Source organism: Myotis nattereri (genome assembly GCF_964212035.1).
Source record: "Myotis nattereri genome assembly, chromosome: 1".
Lineage (NCBI taxonomy): Eukaryota > Metazoa > Chordata > Mammalia > Chiroptera > Vespertilionidae > Myotis > Myotis nattereri.
The window spans coordinates 40,634,475-40,658,606 of record NC_138075.1 but is presented as its reverse complement, the minus strand read 5'-3'; the positions used below and the strand labels follow the sequence as shown (position 1 = coordinate 40,658,606).

Genomic DNA, 24,132 nt, shown 5'->3' with positions numbered 1-24,132 from the left:
TCCTATTTAAACTCAAAATTCAGAGCCAGTGGATAAGATGAAATCGAACGGACTCTATTTGGAGAACTTGACTGATTCTACTGGAACAACAATAAATTCTCTCCACGAGCAAGGCTGGGAAAGGTACAGCTACAGAGACCTAGCCCGCAAAAATTGAGGTCATTACTACCCTTAAAATAAATAATTTAAAATAACATTATTGAATGCTTACTGTGTGTCAGACTTATTATGTTAATGGCTATAGGCATATCATCTTATTTAATACTCTATGGCAGGGGTCCTCAAACTTTTTAAACAGGGGGCCAGTTCACTGTCCCTCAGACCGTTGGAGGGCCGGACTATAGTTTAAAGAAAAACTATGAACAAATTCCTATGCACACTGCACCTATCTTATTTTGAAGTAAAAAAACAAAATGGGAACAAATACAATATTTGTATTTGCATGTGGCCCGCGGACTGTAGTTTGAGGACCCCTGCTCTATGGCATCCTTATGAGATAGGTACAATTATTATGCTCATTTTACAGATTATTGAAAGATTAAGTATTTTGTCCAAAAGCACAGAAATCTGAAAGACAGTTCTATCAGACTTCATGTTTCTGACTCAGCCTCCGGGAGCATCTTTATCTTGTGCTCCACATCTCCACAATCCACCCCTTTCCGCTCTTGTTGGCCTCCTTTCTGTTTCTGAAACAAGCCAAGGTCTTCTTCACTTTAGGATCTTTGCACCTGCTGTTTCTTCTGTTTGGAAGGTTCTTCTCCACTTTGTTGCACAACTGGGTCCTTATTTGGGATATCTGTTCTAAATTAGTTCTCCTCACCTTGCTCTGTAACATTACCATGTTTTACTACCAGCACAGCCTGGCCAGTTTAGATGACTGTGGTACTGTGCACCGAGTTGGATTCCCAGTCAGGGCACATACTAGTATAAGGGTGCCCCCGTCAGGGCATGCACAGAAGGCAACCGAAGGCAATGGATCGATGTTTCTCTCTCTGTCCCTTCCTCTCGAAGCATATTGTTGGGTGAGGATTTAAAAAAAGTATTTACATTACAGTATATAATTTATTACGTTCTGAGATTTTTTTTTTTCATCTCCCCACCACATTGTGTACCCTTAGTACCTCTTTCATTGAATGAATAAATGAAATAGCCTCCTTCCGTACCTAGAGGTCCTGGATAGTAGGACTGTGTTATACCGATAGGCCATCAAAACTATATAGAGAGATTGCACATTCCCTACTTCACTCTGAACTCAGCTTATTACAAAGTCTTTGTGGTTCCAGGACAGCAGTGATTTAAGGATAGCGAGGTCTCTTGGAATGACCAGAATAACAGCACCCTGCTTTACCCAGCCTGACCAGCAGGGGGCAGTGCGGTCGGAGGCCTCCTTTCAGTGCACGCCTATGTCCTGGAAAGGAGAGATGGAGTAGGGAGGCGGGGCCAACAGGAAGGGGCGTGGCTTCCCACGAACCCGCCCTCCCAGGGAGGCGGTCCCCGCTCGCCCCGCCCCCACCCCCGCCCGGGCGGCCATGGCCCTTCCCGGCATCCCCTATGAGCGACGGCTTCTCATCATGGCGGACCCTAGAGATAAGGCGCTGCAGGACTACCGCAAGAAACTGCTGGAGCACAAGGAGATCGACGGCCGCCTCAAGGAGCGTGAGTGCTCCTCTCTCCGCGCGGCCTCGGGCCTGGGCCCGCTCCGTGTTGGACGCGGCGGAGGCCCTGACGGAGCCCGGCCCCCTGGCCCAGGCGATGGGCAGGCCTCAGGCCAGGGGCAAGGCGCTTTGTCATCGCGCCCCGCGGTTGGGAAGCGGAGCGTCCGCGGGCCGGACGTGGCCCGGTCTGGTCCCGGGGACAGAAAGAGCATTCCCAGCTCCGAGATGGGGACCGGGGGGCGAGGGCAAGTGGGCCAGGGTGCTGCCCGGCGGGGGTGCAGGGTGGGCAGGGTTGGCGCGGGCCCGGCCCCGAGAGGGAGCGACGGGGCTCAGGGACCTGCTGCAGCAGGAGACGGCGCCCGGGTAGCCGCGTGTTCGTGGAGTGGGAAGCCGGCGAGGGGCTTGAGGGCGAGGCCGCCGTCACGGTAACCTCGTCTTTTCTTGTGCTTGGAGTGGTACCCCGCCAGGCACACGAGTTCCCCTTGACTCTTGAGCCAAAAGGCCGCTTGTAGGTTTTTAATAGTGCACCTTCATGCCATCTGCGGAGCACCAAGCCTGTTGCCCTTCTTTGAGGTAGAAAGCCAGAGAGCAGTCATAATAACCCAGTGAGCAGGGGAAGAGGTGAGGGAGGGTCTAACCGGTATCGTTGGATTTGTAGTGGCACATCCGGAAGTGTCACAGTGCCAGCAGCTCTCTAGAGCAGCGGTTCTCAACCTGGGGGTCGCGACCACTTTGGGGGTCGAACGCCCCTTTCACAGGGGTCGCCTAAGACCATCGGAAAACACATATATAATTACATATTGTGTTTGTGATTAATCACTGTGCTTTAGTTATGTTCAGTTTGTAACAATGAAAATACATCCTGCATATCAGATATTTACATGACGATTCATAACAGTAGCAAAATCACAGTGATGAAGTAGCAACGAAAATAATTTTATGGCTGGGGGGTCACCACAGCATGAGGAACTGTATTAAAAGGTCGCGGCATTAGGAAGGTTGAGAACCACTGCTTTAGAGTGTAGCCTAAAATGTATTGCCGATCAAAAAAAAAATGATTCTTTCTCTGTAACATTTCATGTTTAAACGTGTCACCTATAAACAGCGTTATTTCTTTTGTGCTTTGATATATTGGATGTGAAATATATGTAACATGAAATAGACAAGTAAACTTAAGTAAAGTGAGACTTAGTAACTTAAACCCACTAAGGTTATTTTTAATTAAAAATGTTCAAATTATATGATTTCAGTAAGGGAACAATTAAAAGAACTTACCAAGCAGTATGAAAAGTCTGAAAATGATCTGAAGGCCCTACAAAGTGTTGGGCAGGTAGGTAATGGAGTTTGCGGTGTAAGGGGTGAAGATAATTGCTTTGTTTTTAAGCTGTTGGCTAAAGATAATGCTTTCTTTTTTCTTTCTTAGATTGTGGGTGAAGTACTAAAGCAGTTAACTGAAGAAAAATGTAAGTGGATTACATTGTTAATTAATAAGAAAAAGAGTGGACTCTCCCCACCAACTTTTGAAATGCTTATAATGCTTATTATTCACAATAGTGAAGGTAGATGCTATTCTTGCATAGACTTAATTTTCTTTCAACTATGTATTGTCTTCTTGGAGGACAGAAATAAAACTCAACCTGACATCGATGTGGGTATATTTCATTTTACTTGCTATTTTTTAAATGTTTTCTTTCATTTTCTTTTCTCTAGTCATTGTTAAAGCTACAAATGGACCAAGATATGTTGTGGGCTGTCGTCGACAGGTAACACTTTAAATTTGTATAGTGCTTTATAATTGGCCAAGGTACATTCATAAAAGTTATTTAATTCTTGAGGTAAGCAGGTCAGGTATTACATCCATAACTCCCAAAAGTGGTTTGTTAGATATAAACTAAAACCATGGGCTTTGATTCCTGGTATTCTCTACTTGCTACTATACTTAGTTGCCTCAGTCAGCTCTACACACTTAGAAATCAAAGACTTTTATTTATTTTTATTGATTTTAGAGTAGAAGGGAGAGTGATAGAGAGATCGAAACATCTATGAGAAAGAAACAACAATCAGCTGCCTCCTGCTCACCCCCCAACTGGGGATCAAGCCTGCAGCCTGGGCATGTGCCCTGACCAGAAATCAAACTACGACCTCATGGTTCATGGATTGATGCTCAACCACTTAGCAACACTGGCCAGGCAGGAATCAAAGACTTTAGAACTAGATATATCTCAGATGATTTTATTTTAACATATTTTTTTAAAGGGATTTCAGAGGATTAGATCCTGTCAATTAGCTGTTTTATATTTAAATATTCATGTTACTTACAGACTGTACTACAGCTTAAATTGATTTTGTATGAGTTCATTTAGATTAGAATATAGGCAAATTGAAATAACTCCACATTTCATTTTGCAGTTATCCAAAATGCCAGCAAATGGTTTTGAATCATAATACTAGTAGCCTCTGAATCCAATTTATGTATTACCCTATTCTCTACGAAGTATCCTTAGAACATACTTATAAATTCATTGGGAGGAGCTTTCTCTGAGTATTTGTCATATCAGGTTTGTTATAAACATTGATTTAACATGGAGTAGGATGGAATTTAACCCAGGGACAAACTCTAATCTGAGAATTTTGCATAGCATTTAAATGGAATGACATTTTCCAAATAAAACATATTAGATGCCTAATCTGACAAAGGATTATGTTCCTTTCAGGACCCTCTGGATGCCAAAAGTTGGCATTTCTGCCCTAGCCAGAATGGCTCAGTTGGTTGAATGCCGTCCCATGGGCCAAAAAGTCGCCAGTTTGATTCCCAGTCAGGGCACATGCCCGAGCTGTGGGCTCTATCCCCAGTAGGGACATACAGGAGGCAGCCGATCGATGCTTTTGTTTCCCACATCTCTTCCTTTCCCTTCTTCTCTCTCTAAAAAATCAATAAAAACAAAATAAACTAAGAAAAAGGTTGGCGTTTCGAAGATACTGGTATGAGGGCAAGGGAGTTTTTGAAAACTGGAAAATACTGGAAAAGCCAGAGTATATATTTCTTGTAGATGTTAATGTTGAAATAGCTTCACATTGATCTCATTTTAGCTGTTTTTCAGGTACCTCACTTGTAATTTTTTTCAGTTTAATCTATTGTATTTTGCCTGCTTCTACTTCATTGTAATTGATACTAAATCCTAACCTTAGAGCTCTTTACAAAATTCTGTGGTAAGTAGTTAGTAATTTGTATGATTCTGAAATTGTATTGGCAAGCAGTTTTTTAATCTATGAAAAAGTAACTTTAGCCTGGCTGGTGTGGCTCAGTGGTTGAACATCAACCTATGAACCAGGAGATTACGGTTCAATTCCCAATCAAGGTACATGCCTGAGTTTTGGGCTCCATTCTCAGTGAGGCGTGTGTAGGAAGCAGCCGATCAGTGATTCTCTCTCATCATTGTTGTTTCTATCTCTCCCTCACATTTGCTCTCTGAAATCAATAAAAACACTTTTTCTTTTTTTTTAAAGTAACTTTATTTATGGAAAGTAACATCCTGAGTGTGAGGTCGAATCTGTTGGATAGATACTACCCAATTCTAGCCAAATAAGTTACTCTGCCCAAATATACCAATAAATTGTTTAGAATAGTTCAATCTAGTACAGTGGTCGGCAAACCGCGGCTCGCGAACCACATGCAGCTCTTTGGCCCCTTGAGTGTGGCTCTTCCACAAAATACCACATGCGGGCGCGCATGTACAGTGCAATTGAAACTTCGTGGCCCATGCGCAGAAGTTGGTTTTCGGCCTGGGCAAGTCTATTTTGAAGAAGTGGTAATAGAAGAAGTGGGGGTACGTTCGCTGAGGTCGACCCCTCAGATTGAGGACGTTTTTAGCAAAGGCCAGTTTAGGAGTACCCTAATTAAGTTAATAACAGTGTACCTACCTATATAGTTTAAGTTTAAAAAATTTGGCTCTCAAAAGAAATTTCAATCGTTGTACTGTTGATATTTGGCTCTGTTGACTAATGAGTTTGCCGACCACTGATCTGGTATAATCCAGTTAGCATAGTGTCTGGCATATAGCAAAGGCATGAAATGATGGTGACTGTTTTGTTTTTAACAGTTTACTAAAAATCTCTAAAGGGGAAAAAATGCATTTCCCCCTTTTCTCCTATGATCATCTAATACATTCTTCCCAAAAGGTATAGTTTTTAAAATAAATCCAATGGGCACACCACTTTCCTTCTCCCAAAATGTTCACTTAACAGATTTCTGTATAAATGCCTTGGTAATCACTGAAGTCACTGTACTACAGTGCCTGAGTGCAAATGAGTAGAACTGTAATAATGAGCCTTTGAAAGTTAAATACTAAAGGCCATTCCTTCTTTAAGAACAAGGTCATTTACATCTCAAACTTTATGTATTGGTGATTTCACATTTCATGCTTAGATTGCACAAAAGGGGCAGATGGAAATAACTTTGAATTATAATGTTTATAGCCTTCTGATGGCATGGTGCTAATGTCTAATATTAGTGTTCTCTGCAGGGTAAAATGATTATTTGGCTTCTACATATTCTCCCCTTTTTAAGAGTTTAACTCCTTTTGTTTTACAAAATTAGCTTGACAAAAGTAAGCTGAAGCCAGGAACAAGAGTTGCTTTGGATATGACTACACTAACTATCATGAGGTAAGTTTCTGATTCTAATTAGTTTATTTTCACACAGGGAAAATTTTGTCCAAAATATGTTTTTAGAGATCACTGAATATTTTGCCATTCCCCTTTTACTAATTTCTAATTAGTTTAAACATTTTTAAATAAAATCACCAAAATGTGCTTACATCATTTATACTCTTATCTGTAGGCTGAGAGAAAATTCATTTTAAAAAGAAAAATACATACCTTGTCATTATAGGTATTTGCCAAGAGAGGTGGATCCATTGGTTTACAACATGTCTCATGAAGACCCTGGGAATGTGTCCTATTCTGAGATTGGAGGGCTATCAGAACAGATTCGGGAATTAAGAGAGGTTGGTAGTGTATGCTTTGTTTCTGAACTTTATAATAAATACTATTGGTTTTAAGATTCCTGAAGGGAGAAAAGGGATGAAAAATTACTTTGTCCAAATAGTGGTTACTGAATATTATACATTTAATATTCTTGCTGAGAAGAACAGTACTGAATTTCTAGCTGTGAAAATTGTATGTGTTTGTTAATGTGGAGATAATTTGATGTTAGAAAAATCCTGCTCTTTTTGACTAAGAATCTATCTTCTATATATTTATTTTTTATATATATAATAGGCTAATATGCAAAGTATCCCTCGGGGTTCAAGTGGGAGTTCCATTGCTCACTATGACGTGTGCTGACCACCAGGGGGTGGCATGGAATAAAGGAAGGCCCCAGCCAGCAGCCAGAAGGCCCTTATAGGCCCTGATCACCGGCCAGACCTAGGGACCCTACCCGTGCATGAACTTCGTCCACTAGGCCTCTAGTAATTGATATAATTCAATGCTCATGCCTCTGTGATTTTATTATCATAGTAGGTTATTTGGTCAAAGCACATTTAGATAATGTGTAATATAGTTTTTCCCATACCGTTATTATTGTTAGCTTCCCACCCTTATAGTAGAGTAAGTTACCTGTGCCCTAAATATTTTCTTTTGGTAAAGCTGTTTAAGAAAAATACTGGCTTTAAGGTGACTTAAATGTGGAAGTTTTATATACTTTTTTACTTAGTGGTAGTTATAACTTACCAAATTCCCCATTTTAGAATTATTTTGTACTAGAGCAGTGATGGCGAACCTATGACACACGTGCCAGAGGTGACACGTGAACTCATTTTTTTGGTTGGTTTTTCTTTGTTAAATGGCATTTAAATATATAAAATAAATATCAAAAATATAAATCTTTGTTTTACTAAGGTTGCAAATATCAAAAAATTTCTATATGTGACACGGCACCAGAGTTAAGTTAGGGTTTTTCAAAATGCTGACATGCCGAGCTCAAAAGGTTCGCCATCACTGTACTAGAGGCTCAGTGCACGAAATTCATGCACTGGTGGGGTCCCTAGCGGCTGCTGGCTAGGACCTTCCTTCCCCCAGCCGCCTGCCACCCCTGCCCCCTGGTCCAACTCCCAGTCGACCAGGTCGAGGGGGACAATTTGCATATTAGGCTTTTATTATATAGGATTATATTCCCAATTGCAAAATAGTATATGTCTTTTGATTTTGATGCTTAACTGATTGTTATTGTAGTGAATTTTTTTTTCATTGAGGTATAACTTACATTAAATAAGATGCATAGATTTAGCCCTAGGTAGTTTGGCTCAGTGAATAGAAAGTCAGCCTGCAGACCAAAGGGTCCCGGGTTTGATTCCAGTCAAGGGCATGTACCTCTGTTGCAGGCTCCACCTAGGCCTGCAGTGCAGGAGGTAACCCAATTGATGTATTTCTCTCTGCCTTTTCCTCTCTTCTACTTCCTCTAAAAATCAATGGAAAAATATCCTCAGATGAGTGTTAAAAAAAAATCATAGATTTAAAGTGCACAGTTCAAATGTGTTTGGACAGATTATATACCTATATAACCATCACTCTAGTCAAATGTGTGGTTTGTTAAAATAACCACACACTTTAATTAATTAATTTAAAAATATTTAATATTTTTTAGATGTAAGAGACATCTAAGAAAAACCTCTAATATAAATAGTTTTACATAACATGGGATTCTAGATCTATTATGAATTGTGATGTGTATACCTAACTATACTGATATTTTTACTTAAACTATTTGAAAGTACATCAAAATCTTTACCAATGTTTAAGAAACATGCAACTTCTTTTCTAGGTGATAGAATTACCTCTTACAAACCCAGAATTATTCCAACGTGTAGGAATAATACCTCCAAAAGGCTGTTTGCTATATGGACCACCAGGTTGGTATTAATTATGTCCACCTCACGAATGAATGAATCAAGGAATAAAAAAATAAGTTGGAAATTTCATGTGGGCAATTCCAACCTCCACACTGTTGGGAGTAAGGAGAGATAGGAGATGTGTGTCTGCTGTCTCTCAGCATGCTTAGTCCCCTTGACCCTGAGCAACATGGTATTGGAGGCGCTGACCACCCCCCCACCCCCCGCTCCCCTCCCCACACGCACATACACATACACAGTCAAAAATCTGCATATAACTTAAAATCCCTTGGTATCCTCAGGCACTGGTTCTAGGACCCACAGGGACACCAAAATGTGCAGATGCTCAAGTCCCTTACATAAAATGGCATAGATCAACGTATATAGTTGGCCCTCCACGTGTGCAGATTCCCAACTGCAAATGAAAGCAGTATTGGTACTTACTGAGAAAAACCCACACATTAGTAGACCTGTGTGGTTCTTAACATGCCCTATAATTCTAGTGCAGTGATGGCGAACCTATGACACGCGTGTCAGAGGTGACACGCGAACTCATTTTTTTGGTTGGTTTTTCTTTGTTAAATGGCATTTAAATATATAAAATAAATATTAAAAATAGAAGTCTTTGTTTTACTATGGTTGCAAATATCAAAAAATTTCTATATGTGACACGGCACCGGAGTTAAGTTAGGGTTTTTCAAAATGCTGACACGCCGAGCTCAAAAGGTTCGCCATCACTGTTCTAGTGTATTGTCCTATATGGCTCACAGACCTCTGGGTGTCCCTGAGACACTTGTTGGAAATTTGCAAGGTCTAAACTTAGTTTCATAATGCTAAGATCTTAGTTGCCTTGTTCACTGTGTTGGTGTCTGTGCTGATGGTGCAATTGCAAAGGGTAAAACTGCTCATGTAGCTTGACTCAGTTAAGTCAGTGACACAAAATGGTGTTAGTCAATGTGTTTTTGACTGTTCACACTTGCAGTATTAAAATGCCAGTTTCACTTTAAAATGTCCTTGGTTAAGTAGTAAAAATTATTGTATTAAATCTTGATACTTGAATAATATCTTTATTCTGTGTGATGATATGGAAAATACATATAAAGTACTTCTGCATATTGAATAGGATAGTTAATCTTTTGTGCAATTATTTGAGTTGCTAGCTGAATTAGCTGGAAGGATAATTTTTAGATAGTCTGTGGTTATCAGACTGGTTATTGGTTGTTCAGACTGGTTATTGGTTATCTGGCACATGCTTTTCAAAAGTAAATGAAGTTTGCCTGTCATAAAGAAAACAACTGACACCATTTGTAGCCAGAGATAAAATTTAACCTTTCAAGGGAAAATCAGAGTTTTAAAACCTTACATCTGGCACTATGAGCTTGACAGCTTTCTACTACATACTTAAAAGGATGAATTGGTGATGATATTAACAAATGTGGTCTTTTTAGTATTGTATAATGAAAAATACCAACGTTTTGGAGATTTTCATAACTCACTGAACGAATAGTTTCTAAATAATCGATACTTGATATGTAATATCATGCATGGGTTAAAGATCCATTTTGTGTGCAGAAGAGACCAATGTGTTTTAATGTAACAAGTTTCTATTGTAATCTGTAAATAGGGTTTAATATAGTTGTTTTTTTTTATTAATCCCCACCCAAGGATATTTCTTCCATTGATGTATATATTTTTTTAGAGAGAGTGGGAGAGGGAGAGACAGAGAGAAACATCAGTGTGAGAGGGACACAATGACTGGTTGCCTCCTACATGTGTCCCGACCCCAACTGGCCTGGGGATCAAGCTTGCAACTGAGGTATGTCCCTTGACCAGAATTGAACCCGCAACCCTTTAGGCTGCTGGCTGCAGGCCAATGCTCTAACCACTGAGAAACCAGCCAGGGGCTGACATATTTTTAAATTTATTGTATTTGGTGTGCTTAAAATAAAATTATAAGAGATATTTTGAATAAAATTAAAAATTTTAATATTGAAAGTAAAAGTATTATGGAATTTTCACTGAAAATTCTGTTTAGGATTTAGCTTCCATTTTGCAGCATTTACTATCCAAAGGATTACAATCTTAAAAGGCTTTTGAAAGTTTGTTTTACTTTCCATCTAATTAAGACTTCTTTTGCCATTACTAGGTACAGGAAAAACACTCTTGGCACGAGCTGTTGCTAGCCAGCTAGACTGCAATTTCTTAAAGGTAAAGGGAAGATTCTTTTTTGTAGATGTTGAAATTGAATTTTATTTGAATTATCTTATGTTTACCTTAATGTTTTTTCTTTAACCAGGTTGTATCTAGTTCTATTGTAGACAAGTACATTGGTGAAAGTGCTCGTTTGATCAGAGAAATGTTTAATTATGCCAGAGATCATCAGCCATGCATCATTTTTATGGATGAAATAGATGCTATTGGTAAGAGTAACTTGTTTTTTTTCTTTTTATCCTCACCCAAAGAAGGGAGAGATCTATGTTAACATCAATCGGTTGCCTCCTGTTTGCTCCTGGACTGGAAATCGAACCTGCCATCTTTCGGTGTACAGGATGATGCTTCAACCGAGCCACCCAGTCAATGCAAGAGTTACATCTTTAAAAATTTAAACTTTTTAATAAAGTGTTAGGAAAATTTTTTTAATTTAAAAGAACTTTTTCCCCTCGCTTCTCATTGAAACTTCTGTGAAGTAGCAAAATGAATTGGATGTTGACATTGAAAAATAAGAAATGTTATACTAAAATCATTGACTTTGTCAGTATAATTCTTACTACTTAATTTTCACCTTACTGGTTTTAACCCTATCCACTAGTCATATTTTGTCTTAAATGATGTTTATAGAAGAAAAGAGTAACGCATATGAAATTCCATGTCATTTTTTTAGGTGGTCGTCGGTTTTCTGAGGGTACTTCAGCTGATAGAGAGATTCAGAGAACTTTAATGGAGGTAATATTTGGTAAAGGGGTTTTATAAAGAAATCAATGTTTATTGAATAAAGAAGTGAACATTGGATAATTGAAGGTCAAATATGTACAGTTTAAATGAAGAATATACTTAAGCCTTTCTCCACTTAAAAATCTGAAAGTGATAGAAAGAACCTAAATACATTTCACACTTCTACAAATAGAAGCTAGGTAGCATAGGTAATGCAGTGTCAAATTCTGTCTGAGAATGGGTATTTGAAAATTACTTTTCATAAATTAAACTCATTTGTTCACAAGGTATACAGTATTTTAAAATTATAGAGTCTCTTAGAAACCTTAAATTGAGGTATTTTAAAACAACACTGATACTAGTTTTATTCATTAAATTTATATGTTAGCTAACTTATTTTGTGAAAGAAATAGACATGTGAGGCTAGCTATATTTTTAAAAGTTTGTTGACTGCAGTTAGGTTTTTCAACATGTATGCAAGAAAGCTTTAGGAATAAAAAAATGTTTAGTGTCTCATATTTCTATGTGTAGTAGAGTTATTTGAAAAGATATTTAATGGATTTATTATCAGATTTGTAGGATAATCATTATATCCAGTTGTCATAATGTAAATTTTATGTCAGACACACCATAAGCACTTTATATGTTAGATTTTATTATTAGTTGTTGTTTTTTTAATTTTATATATTTTATTGATTTTTTTACAGAGAGGAAGGGAGAGGGATAGAGAGTTAGAAACATTGATGAGAGAGAAACATCAATCAGCTGCCTCCTGCACACCCCCTACTGGGGATGTGCCCACAACCGAGGTACATACCCTTGACTGGAATTGAACCCGGGACCCTTCAGTCCGTAGGCCGACGCTCTATCCACTGAGCTAAACCAGTCAGGGCTTTGTTAGTCGTTTTTATTTTTAAAAGTAATTAAGTGAAAAAAACTTGAACATTGGGGATCAGATCCACATAATTTAGTTCATAATTTTTGACCAGATGGAAACTTCCAGACTTAATAAACTTCCAGACTTAAAACTACCTAATAGCTATAAAAAGATACATAGTGAAATAATCTTGAAACTTGGAAGATGGGAAGTATATTCCGTAATATAAGAGAGAAAAAAATTGGGTTCCATGAAATGATTTCGAAGATTATCTGTAGGCAATACATTTCATGGTATTAGGCATATAAAAATTGTGCCTGTATATTTTTTAATGATTGGAATGTTTTGTAAAATCTCTCTATAATTTTTATAAATATATTCTTAGTTACTGAATCAAATGGATGGATTTGATACTCTACATAGAGTTAAAATGATCATGGCTACTAACAGACCAGATACACTGGATCCTGCTTTGCTTCGTCCAGGAAGATTAGATAGAAAAATACGTGAGTGAAGGCTCTTTACTTGCTGTCCATTTCCCTTTGTCTATGTTCAGTTCTCTCTTTCTCTCTCTCTTTTTTTTTAATATGTTTTTATTGATTTCAGAGAGGAAGGGAGAAGAAGAGAGAGAGAGGAAAACATCAGTCAATGATGAGAGAGAATCATTGATCAGCTGCCTCCTGCACGCCCCCTACTGGGAATTTAGCCTGCAACCCAGGCATGTGCCCTTGACTGGAATCTAACCTGGGACCTTCAGTCTGCAGGCTAGTGCTCTATCCACTGAGCCAAACCAACTCGGGCAGTTCTCTTTCTATTATTTTTCCTCACCCCCTACTGTATTTAAAAAACAAAAACAAGCAAACAAAACTGACTGCAAAAGGATTTCTTAAAATTTCTTATTTTCAGATATTGACTTACCAAACGAACAAGCAAGATTAGATATATTGAAAATCCATGCAGGTCCCATTACAAAGCATGGTGAAATAGGTAAGAAAATAACCTATTTTTATATATTATTTACATTTGGTAAATGAAGCAAAAGGCTATTGTATATCATTGGTAGCCTATCAAATATCTAGTTTTAAATTTAGCAAACATAGTGGTCTTAAATTTGGCTAATATTTATTGATCATCTACTGTATGTTAGGAATTGTTTTAAGTGCTGGGGATATAGCTGTGAACAAAACTGACCAATTCCCGCCTTTATAGAACTTACATTCTTGTCAGGAACGATAAAGTGAATAAAGTATATAGTGTACTAGATGATGATAAGTGCTGTGGAGGAAAAAGTAAAGCAAGAAAAGGGAACTAGGTAATGCCAGGAGCAGGTGTGCATGCGTGTGTGGGTGCGTGTGTTTAAATGGAAGTGGGGAGGGGGAAGGCCTTACCAAGAGGTTGATTTTTAAGCAATGATCTGCAAATGTGAAGGAGCTAGATAGAAATATTTGGGGGGAATTCATGCAGAGTGAGTAGCAAGTAAGAAGACTTTAAAGCAGATGTATGTCTGGAACATTCTAGGGGCAGCAAAGAGGCAAGGTGTCCATGGCAGAGTAAATGGGACATTAGTACTAAGTGAAATCATAGAAGGAATAGGGACCAGATTGTGTAGAGCCTTATTGATGCCATCCCGTAGGAACTTTGACTTTTATTTGTGAAGATATGGATGCCATTGGAGGATTGTAAGCAAAGGAATGATTGTACTTTGTTGTTTTTTAACTTTTTATTGTAGAAAATTAGAAATACATTGAAGTAGAGATAAGAGTATAATGAACTTCTAACCCTAAGTACTCACTCATCCCCCAGCCTCAATAATTATTAACTCTTTACAGATGAAACTTTTCATCTGTAACCTCGCCCACCACTTAACTTCTCTGGATGTATTTTTAAAATAGAGGTGACAGAATTTGCTAATGAACTGCATGTGGGGTGTGAACTAAAGGGAAGAACCAGGGAAGACCTAGGTTTTTTGCTCACACAACTGAAAAGCTGAAATTACCATCAAATAAAAACACGGGAAGACTGGAAAGATTAGGTTTTAAAGGGAGAATGAGTTTAATTCTGGGTATATTAAATTTGAGATGCCAATTAGATATCCAAATAAAGATATTGATTAGTAATTCTATATGCATCAATAGTTCTTTGGGGGTGGTCTGTGCTGGAAATACAAATGTGGATAATAGCATAAAAATGATTGTTAAAGTCTTGAGATTAGGTCAGATTTCTGAGGAAGTGAATGTGGATAGAGGAGAGCTTCAAAAACAGCTAATTCTGACATTAGGAAGTTGAGATGCAGAACCATTAAAGGAGACGGCGAAGGTGTCCCAGAGGCGGGAGTAGAACCAGAAGCTGATGGTGTCCTGAAGATGAGTGAATGGTTAATAGGAAGAATTAATTCCCTATCAAATGCTGATAGTGGGTTAGATAAGAAGAGGTCTGAGAATGGACCTTTGGATTTTTGGAGATCATTGGTGACCTTATCAAAAGCAGTTTCTTTGAGATGGTGGGAATTGGGAATGAAAGCCTACTTCAGATGGGGTTTCAGAGAGATTGGGAGGAGAGACATTGAGTTTAGACATTTCTTTCAAAGAAAGCTGTAGGAAAGAGGAGAAGTAGAGCTGTATCAGAAATGGAGATGAGGATTTGGGGGAGTTTTCTTTTAAGATACAAGAATTTAATTTTTATGCTGATGGGATCTAGGAGAATGAGAAATTAATAGTGCACTTTCCTTGAAGAGAGGTTGGCCCTGCCTATGAATATAGACTTCATTTACAAGAATAGGAGGGAAGGCAGAGTATTATAGATGTTTATGATGACAGTTTCTCAAATATGGAAGAAACTTGTAGAATTTTTCTTCTGAATACTTTTATTTTCTAAATGAAATAGGAAGCAAGTTCAGAGTGAAGATTGGAAAAGAATGTTAGAAATTTGAGGACAGAGGATAAATTATAAAATAGTTTTCTATAGATTTGAAAGACTAGACTAGGGTAGAGGCCAGAAACCATGGCTTGTAGGCCAAATTCTGCCTTCTGTTTTTGTAGAATAACAAAATTAATTTGTAAATAAATTTATATTATAACACAACCATTTATCTTTTGTCTATGATTGCATTCCCACCATAATAGCAGAAATTAGTAGTTGTTTTTCTTTCTTTAATCCTCACCTAAGGATATGCTTTTGAATTTTAGAGAGAGGAAGAGAGAGAAAGAGAGAGAAGTATCAGTGTGTGAGAGAAAAATTGATGGGTTGCCTCCGATGGGATCAGGCCTGCAAGCCTGCAAACTAGTTCTATGCCCTGACTGGGAATCGAACCCATAACCTTTTGGAGTATGGATGACCTCCAACCAACTGAACCACCCAGCCAGGGCAGAAATGAGTAGTTTTGACAGAGACCATATGGCCTGCAAAGCCTTAAAAATATTTACTATCTGGCCCATTACAGAAAGTATGCTGACCCCTGGACTATGGGAATCTAGTAATTGTACTAAAAGCCCTTTAGAAATTAATGGTCCAGAATAATTACAAATAGTTGATTACTGCCTCTTAATATTTTCATTGCTCATGTGAAAGAATTTTGAGCTGTAAAGATGAGCTGAACTAAAAATGTCAATTTATAGGTTTCCGATACTGAGCTCTTGCTAGGTACCAGATGTTGTGTTAACCTTGGGAATTCCTATTCTCAGGAAGTTTATAATTTGGACCTGAATGAAGCTAATTAATGAATTATCTGTATGATTTCTTTCTTTTTTAAAAATTTTTAAAATTGATTTCAGAGAGAAAGGGAGAGGGAGAGAGAGATAGAAACTTCAATGATGAGAGAGAACCATTGATTGGTTGCCTCCTGCATGCCCCTCACTGGGGATTGAGCTCACAGCCTGGGCATGTGCCCCAGATGGGAATTGAACCGTGACTTCCTGGTTCATTGGTCCAGGCTCATCCACGCTGACTGGGATATCTGTATGATTTCTAATAGAGATTGACATACTCTAGATTGCCTGATAAAGGGTGTCCCATCAGAGTTACTCACATTGTAGCAGTTGTTTCTCTTTCTATTCCATATCAAGTCCATTACTGCTATTAGTTCTTCATTTTAAGTCTGTCATAGAAAGGTTACTTAATAGTTGTTATCATAGATCTGATACCACTCGGAGCCTACACACACAAAAAACCAGAAAAGCTACCGTTGCTTAATTTAGCATTTGAAAATTCCATATGATAAAATCGTATCTGATGACTATTTTTGGTATATTTATATTTGGCTTATGAGATTAAATTCCATTGTTGCTACAGTTGTTTGGTGTCTTGGTTTATTCAAATTAAATATTTGATTATAGTTTTAATGAGTTATAGCTTGACAGGTAATCTGAAGTTCACATGTGTATAACTTTTTTAAAGATGTTTTCAGATATTGAGGATATTTCTTGGTTTTAAAGTTTCAGAAGTATGTTTATTTCTTCTTGGTGTTGGTTTACTTAGAATATAGTTTTTGGTTGTTAGTATTGTATAATGTTAACAGAGTTGATGCCTAGCTGACCAAATTCAAAGTAGGCTCTTTAGTTTAAATTTTCCATTTATGAGCATAAATCAGAAACATCTTTTTAAAAAAATTAATTTCCAGTGCTTTTTCCTAACCAGATTATGAAGCAATTGTGAAGCTCTCAGATGGTTTTAATGGAGCAGACCTGAGAAATGTTTGTACTGAAGCAGGTATGCTTTTAAAGTATAGTGTTTGCTATTGATTTGATTTAATTTGCTCAAAATGTGTTGAGTTTGTCTAAAAGCAGAGCCTGGGCTTTGTAAGGAGTTGGGTGCTTGTTTTTTTTGGGTGGGGGTGGGGGTGGGGAAGAATGATTCCAAGAAGCAGGAGGGAACAGGGCACATGAGATGGGAAAAGGAAATGCTATTATAAGGGTGTACCATTGAGGTGGCTGCTCTAGGCAAGGGAGGGCTGATTTTGATGAGATCCAGAGAAGCATACCAGAATGCCATTTAGCATTACCCAGCTGAAATATTGGGAGATTGGCATTTATTTACCAGCTCTCATCCCCCATTGGATGAGATTTGTCCTTGAGAATGTTAACTCTTTTGCACTTGGATGCCTAGGGTAGAGTATGGAAAGACATGTATGTGATAGAATACTGGTCCCCTGAAGTAAGTCTGAAGCTATACAGAACTGTGCACTCACACCCGTGGCTGAAATGAGACTAGGCCAGCACCAGAGAAATCTCCAATGTGGATGACATGTTTTCTGATGCTAGTCTGTCAGCTTTGAAAGTTTGATTTATGAATTTTGTGTTCGTACAGCTTGTGTAAATGTAATCATTTTAAATATAATTTTCTCTATGGGTTGTGTGATCCTTTTTTTATTTCTGGTACCAAGTGGTTTTAATACCCCACATAATAGTCAATTAATTTCCGTCCTCCACACAGAATCTGAAAATCAAAAAAATTGATTTCTATGATAAGTGTTACAATGTGTGATTTCCTCTTTTTCCATATCACCTTTGGCCTTATTTTAACATTTCTTATACATACACACAGTATTTAAAGGCATGGCTTTTCCGTAAGAGTATCTTTGTGGGTATACTGTGACTCTGTATCTGAATCAGATGATGTTCAAATCTAGAAATTCAGTTTGAATCAGAGTAAATCATGCTCACAAAGACTTAATAATGAACAAAAAATAATATTTAATAGGTAAACTATCATGTGGTTTGAATTACTTGAAGTAATTTATGACATTCTCTTTCCAGAGTCTCCATTGACCAAATTATCAAAAGATTGCTTTAGTTAAAATGGAATCCAAACAAAAGCTCTCATCCCCCATTGGATGAGATTTGTCCTTGGGAATGTCATAATCTTAAAGGCTGATACCATCAAATTATGATGATCTCCATTTTTTCATCATATACAAAGAAATGATATTTAGCTATTTCCAACAAAGCTTTTAGCTTTTTAATGGTGGAACATTGATATCTGGAGACATATTGAAATTCTTTGGAGTATTTTTTGTTAACATATCTTCCTGTAGGTTAAAATACACTATATTCAGTTATAGTTGTCTTTTCCTTTCAAATCCAGAGATTATCATACTTTCTAGATTAGATTACATCTCAGATTCACTCACTTACTAAGCAATGATTTGGATTCACAAGGTTTGGAAAAATAACTTGCCTAATTTAGTTGTAGCCTTCTAGACAAGTTTTAAAACTTCAGTATTAAAAAAAATCAGTTATTTCTATTCACCTGATTTCTGAAGACAATATAGAGTAGCTATTTTCAAGACCCCTTGTAATTAGAAATCTTGAAAGGGAAGAAGATAGGAAGTAACCCTTGAAATCTTCTATTCAACCCACTCATTTTATATGAGTGAAAATTCAATATAAGCAGATCCTCAATGAAAATATTAGTAGGATTCATTTAATTAGTAAATAGGGATACCTTATTGGCTTTAGCTTATGAAATTAGGATCCTCTCTAACCTGGGATCCATGATATAACTACATAATGTTAAAAAGAAAAAATACAAACAAAAAACTTTTACTCCTTTGTCAGTTATTTGACAAGTAACGTGTCAAAAACTTGAAGGAAAAAATTGAATTACAATACTCGAATGGGGAAGTTATAATATCAATCAATTTGTATATAATTAAGGTAATTTTAATACATGAATAATGGCATTGAGTTATGTTAAAGCGTACTGTTCACTTTCTAAAAATTCCTGTTCTCTAACCTTTTCATTATTAACAAGTCAAGGCTATCAGGAGGTGTTTTGTGTTTTCCCAAACCATACATGGGTTACTTCCTTCTAAGGAATTGCTACTTGTAGAGTTAAGAAACTGATGCTTAAAATGTGTATGTTTTGTTTATACTTGGATTTTGTTTTGTTTTTTCAAGATGCCATTGGATACAGGGGTTGTGTGATTTAGATTTTAAATATTCAGATAATTATCTTGTTTTCTAGCTTTTGATTTGGAAAATAATGTTCATGATAGCTGGAAAGTCATTGAACAGTGATAGTGATTTTTAACAGATCAGAACTGCTGACTCAGAAGTAGTAAATCTACGCTCCTTCAACTTTACTAGTACTCCATAGAATTACATTATTTAGTTTCCTTATAATAAAGCAGAGACCCAGTGCACGAAATTCGAGCATGGGTAGGGTCCCTGGTTGGCGATCAGGGCCAATCTGCAGGGCAACTGGTGGGACCATCAGGGGGCCCCTGCTGGCACCCACTTTGGCCGGCCTGGTGCGCCCGCTTGCCAGCCCCACTGCTGCCTAGGTTGCCTCCCTCTGTGGGAGGGGCCTGTGGGCTGGGGGGCAGCTCCTGCGTTGAGTGTCTGCCCCCTGGTGGTCAGTGCATGTCATAGTGACTGATCATTCTGCTGGTAGTTCCCTGTTGGTTGATTTGCATATTAGGCTTTTATTATATAGGATAGGATAATTCACATATTATATAAAGCAATCACATTATTTTATTTTCCACAGGTATGTTTGCAATTCGTGCTGATCATGATTTTGTAGTACAGGAAGACTTCATGAAAGCAGTCAGAAAAGTGGCTGATTCTAAGAAGCTAGAGTCAAAATTAGACTACAAACCTGTGTAATTTACTGTGAGGATTTTGATGGCTGCATGACAGACATTGGCTTAATGTAAAAATAAAGTTAAGGAAAATAATGTATGTATTGGCAATGATCTCATTAAAAGTCATGAATAAAAACATATATGAATAACAAAAATTAGTAACTCAGTATTTGTACTTTAAGATTGGTACAGAAGAAATTTGTATGTTTGTTAATGTTGCATTTATTGCAGCAGAAGTTATAAGTGTGTTGTAACTTTTCATATTTGTTGTGTGAGCATTTTATAAAACATTGAAAATGGTTTGAGATAGTAGTACATTTCTATGACTTATTTTATATCGTTTGTTTTACTCATCCTAAAAAGTTGAATAAAATCTGTTTCATTCAGTTCTACATATATTCTTGTCTTTTGTAAGAGTATATTTATTATAGTCCTTAAGGTTCTTTATTTAGTAAGTAAACTATTTAATAACCAAGATGAAGTTGTATTTAGATTAGGGGTGGGGAACCTTTTTTTGCCAAGGGTCATTTGGATATTTAAAACATCATTCCCAGGCCATACAAAATTATCAATTTAAAAATTAGTTGCTAATTTGGTCAAACATTTAATTAAATCATCCCTAATGCCTTGGCAGGGCCAGACCAAATAAGGCCGGTGGGCCAGACGTTCCCCACCCCTGATTTAGATTGTTGGCTTTTTAATTTTATTTCAAAACGGTACCCACACTGTTTTCATAACAGCATCTTACTGTGTTTTCATGTCTATATACCTTCTTTCAGAAAGTCTTTAATTTTCACTTACTGTAACTAGGCTGTATAATAGTTAATTGAAATAGTACAAGCACATCCATAACCTTAGATTATAATTGAAAGTAATACTTGCTAATAAACATTACTTGGTTTTTTGGTTTTCTTAGGTTATATGAGATGATAGTTTCCTTTTTGAGAATGTCACAGTCTGGGCCCTCTTCCCAGAAAAGTTGGCACATAAGTATACATAATTTTGCACATACTAAAATTTAAGATTTATTATTTCCCAAGTTCACCCATGGACTCTATAGGTGTCTATGGATACCATGCTGAGTGTCTGATGTAGGGGATGTTGATGTCAGAAATGTTTGAAACAAAAGTTCTGTTACCTATACGCAGTTCTTTCTCATATCATGTGGCAGTTAAAGACTTAACGTTACAATCGGAAATCATCATTGGGCATCAATTAAGATGATCTTATTAAAGGTGTTAAAAAAAAAGAAACTTGGCTTCAGTTTCATAAACACTAAAAAACAAACATTATATGACCTGGGTAATTAATTATACAATCATTCTTCAAAATAAAAACTTACTAACCTGGCCAGTGTGGCAAAGTGTTCAGAGCTTTGGCTCGGCCACCGAAAGGTCTTGGGTTTGATTACCGGTCAAGGACAGGTACCTGGATTGTAGGTTCAATCCTAGCTAGTTGGGCGAGTTTGAGAGGCAACCACTGGATGTGTCTCATGTTTCTCTCTCTCCCTTCCTTCCCTTCCACTCTAAAAATCAATGGAAAAATTATCCTCTGGTGAGGATTAATACACACAAACACAAAATTAGTGTATTGTATGCTTTTTTATAACTTTAAAAGAGAAAACAGATTACATAGTAGAAAAAATGGATTGCTGAAGCTAGCCACCTAAAACTCAAAACTATTGAACAGTTCCATTGCTGTCTGTATGTTGACTATGTTTCATAAATATGACAATATGAAAAGTAATAGGATATTTGTGTTGGAGGGTCTAGGTCAAATACCCATGTGATTCTCTCTATCCATTGTAATTTGCAATTTAATTAATAAATGACTTGCTTTTTTACTTTGGTGGTGGTTTTTTCAGGAATCAGTTTGGTATACAAACCTTAAATATTTAAAGTGTGGGTTCTTCTAAGCTTGATTTTCCTCATCTGTTTAAATACAAAAAGGATAACAGTATCTCCGTAGGTCCAGAGAGAACATCATATACCTAATCTTTATTAACAATATAGTATTTACTCTGAGTCCTTTTTAAAAGATACCGAAAGCCATGTAGTTCATCACCATTTGAAATATTCATACCCTTCAAGTTAAAGGGAGAGACCTTTCTTCAGTATTATGTACAATTTACTGAGTTATCCATTCCATTTCTATTTCTTAGGACTTTTTTCTATTTGCCATTTCTTGAGATTTCCTAGTTGTCATATACCGAAGCCCACCATTTCAATTTGCTTAAAAGTGATGGGTGTTTCATTTTTTGTGGAGCATACTTTTAAGATGAACGCTTCACTCATCACTCTTGGTTATAACCTCACCACAGATTGCGCAGGATTCTGAGAAGGGAGAAACCATGGTTTTCCTTTCGGATCCCAGCTACTGGTGGCTGGGATGTACTGACCATTCTTAGACCAAGGAAGAGGTTTGCGTCTGTGTGGAAGGCTCGACCTGGTTGATCGCCCACTGCCTTTCCCAGGACCTTCAGGCCTTCCCTCCCTCCTGCCGCAGCCCCGCCTCCCACCCCGGTGAGCTCCGCACGGGCCCTCGAGGCGCCGCCCCCTGCGGCTGCGCTGTCGCGAGGGGGCGGCGCGGCGGCGCGCTGACACCTGGCGGCCGCGGGGGGCGGGCCGAGGGCGAGCGTGGGCTGGGATTGGCTGGCCGGAGCGGGGAGGGCCGGAGGAAAAGGGAAGACGGTTGTGGGGCTCGTGGTAGTACCCCAGTCTGGGCCGCCTGCGGGGCGCGGGGACTCCGGGGGAGGGAGACCGCAACAGCATGGCGGCCGGGTATGAGCCGCCGCACCCGCCTCTGCCCCTCTGTCGCCGCCGCCGCCGCCGCCGGGACCCTCTGGTCTGCGTGTGTCAGTTGTAAGGCCGCCGCCGCCCGCCAGCCCTCGGTCCGCCGGCCCTTCTTCCTCTACCGCCGCTGCCGGCCCGACGGTCGGGCTGGCGAATCACTCTACTCCCACCCCACCCACCAGTCCGCCGGCCGGGATCATGGAGGACGTGAAGCTGGAGTTTCCCTCGCTCCCGCAGGGCAAAGAAGACGCCGAGGTGAGTCTGCCCCTGGCCGCCACGCACAGGCCGAGGGGAATCCCAGGCCCCAGCCGTGGGAGCCTCCGAGGCTGCCGGAGCCCGGTTGCCTCTTGACGTCCCGGGGTCTCAGGCAGGAGCCTCCCGCTCGGGGGCGGTGGCGCTTTCCCCGGCTCAGGTCCTGCCCTCCGCAGGCGCCGGCCGACGGGTTGGGTCCGGGGTCATTAATTTAACGAGGTGGGCAGAAGCCGTCTCCCCACCCCGAGTCAGCGTCGAGGAAAAGCAATGCGAGGGAAACGGTGCTTTTACTCTCCATCTGAGGGATGGCTTTGGCGTCACAGACTTCACCTGTGGGACTTCACCCACGTGCGGACTAGATACGGGGGCTGACGTTCAAAATGCTCCTTTGCAGAAGTTTCCCAAAGTAGCTGTTTTTGTTTGTTTGTTTTGAGGCAGAGCTACAAGCTGGCTTATTTGAGTCTGAAAACTTAAATCAGAAACCTTGCCCTTTGGAGGGAAGTTAGTAATAAAATTCTTATATAGCTTGGCTTCCTGATTTCTACTGGAGTTCTTTTTATAACCCACTTTACTTTTTCCCCCGTCTAACTTTTGTATTGAGTTTTGTGTTGCTGGGTTTTTTTTTCGTGTCTTCCCCCCCCCCCCCCCATCTACTCGTTACTTCAAGTGTATTGCAGAATATTAAATTAGAATTTTCTGAACTCTAAATTAGTAACAGGACAAGGCATGCGTTAGCACGATCAAGAAAGAAAGAAATCTAACATTTCTAGTTTTAAATATCTTAAAAAGTAATTGGAAAACGCTCTGTTTTTAAGAGACCATTCAGTTTATACCAAATATTCATTCTATTGAATATCTTCACTTGGGGTTCACATTTTTTTGTTTGGAGGGATCTTTTGCTTGTGGTAGTGATCCTTGAGATTTGCATATGTTTTCAGAATAGATTCTTTTTTACATTTTTATTGATTTGAGAGAGAGAGAGAGAGAAGGGAAAAAGAGAGAGAGAGGAACATCGATTTGTGGTTCCATCTACTTATGCATTCACTGGTTGGTTTATTGTATGTGCCCTGACCAGGGATCGAACCCACAACCTTGGGGTATGGGGAGGACACTCTAACCAACTAAGCTACCTGGCCAGGGCCAGAGTAGACTC

General features: G+C 38.8%; 2 protein-coding genes across 3 annotated transcripts in view; both read left to right on the top strand.

Annotated features, from left to right (window-relative positions):
* The first annotated feature begins 1,523 nt into the window (after positions 1–1,523).
* Positions 1,524–20,327, top strand: PSMC6 (proteasome 26S subunit, ATPase 6). 2 transcript variants are annotated; one of them, XM_081113207.1, is made up of 14 exons: positions 1,524–1,656; positions 2,906–2,985; positions 3,079–3,118; positions 3,366–3,418; positions 6,253–6,320; positions 6,547–6,661; positions 8,479–8,566; positions 10,692–10,753; positions 10,842–10,965; positions 11,427–11,488; positions 12,739–12,859; positions 13,260–13,340; positions 16,986–17,057; positions 19,839–20,327. In XM_081113207.1, exons 1-14 carry the CDS (start codon positions 1,530–1,532, stop codon positions 19,955–19,957), a joined length of 1,212 nt encoding a protein of 403 aa, XP_080969333.1. In that variant the 5' UTR covers positions 1,524–1,529; the 3' UTR covers positions 19,958–20,327. The 2 variants fall into 2 exon arrangements, with proteins under 2 accessions (XP_080969333.1, XP_080969334.1); XM_081113208.1 differs by having other exon boundaries at positions 1,564–2,260.
* A 2,276-nt stretch (positions 20,328–22,603) lies between these two features.
* Positions 22,604–24,132, top strand: part of STYX (serine/threonine/tyrosine interacting protein) — a 40,651-nt gene continuing 39,122 nt past the window's right edge. Inside the window, exon 1 of the mRNA XM_081083987.1 lies at positions 22,604–22,982. Coding sequence (XP_080940113.1) covers positions 22,926–22,982 — 57 coding nt within the window. The 5' untranslated portion in view covers positions 22,604–22,925. The remainder of the gene's footprint in view (positions 22,983–24,132) is intronic.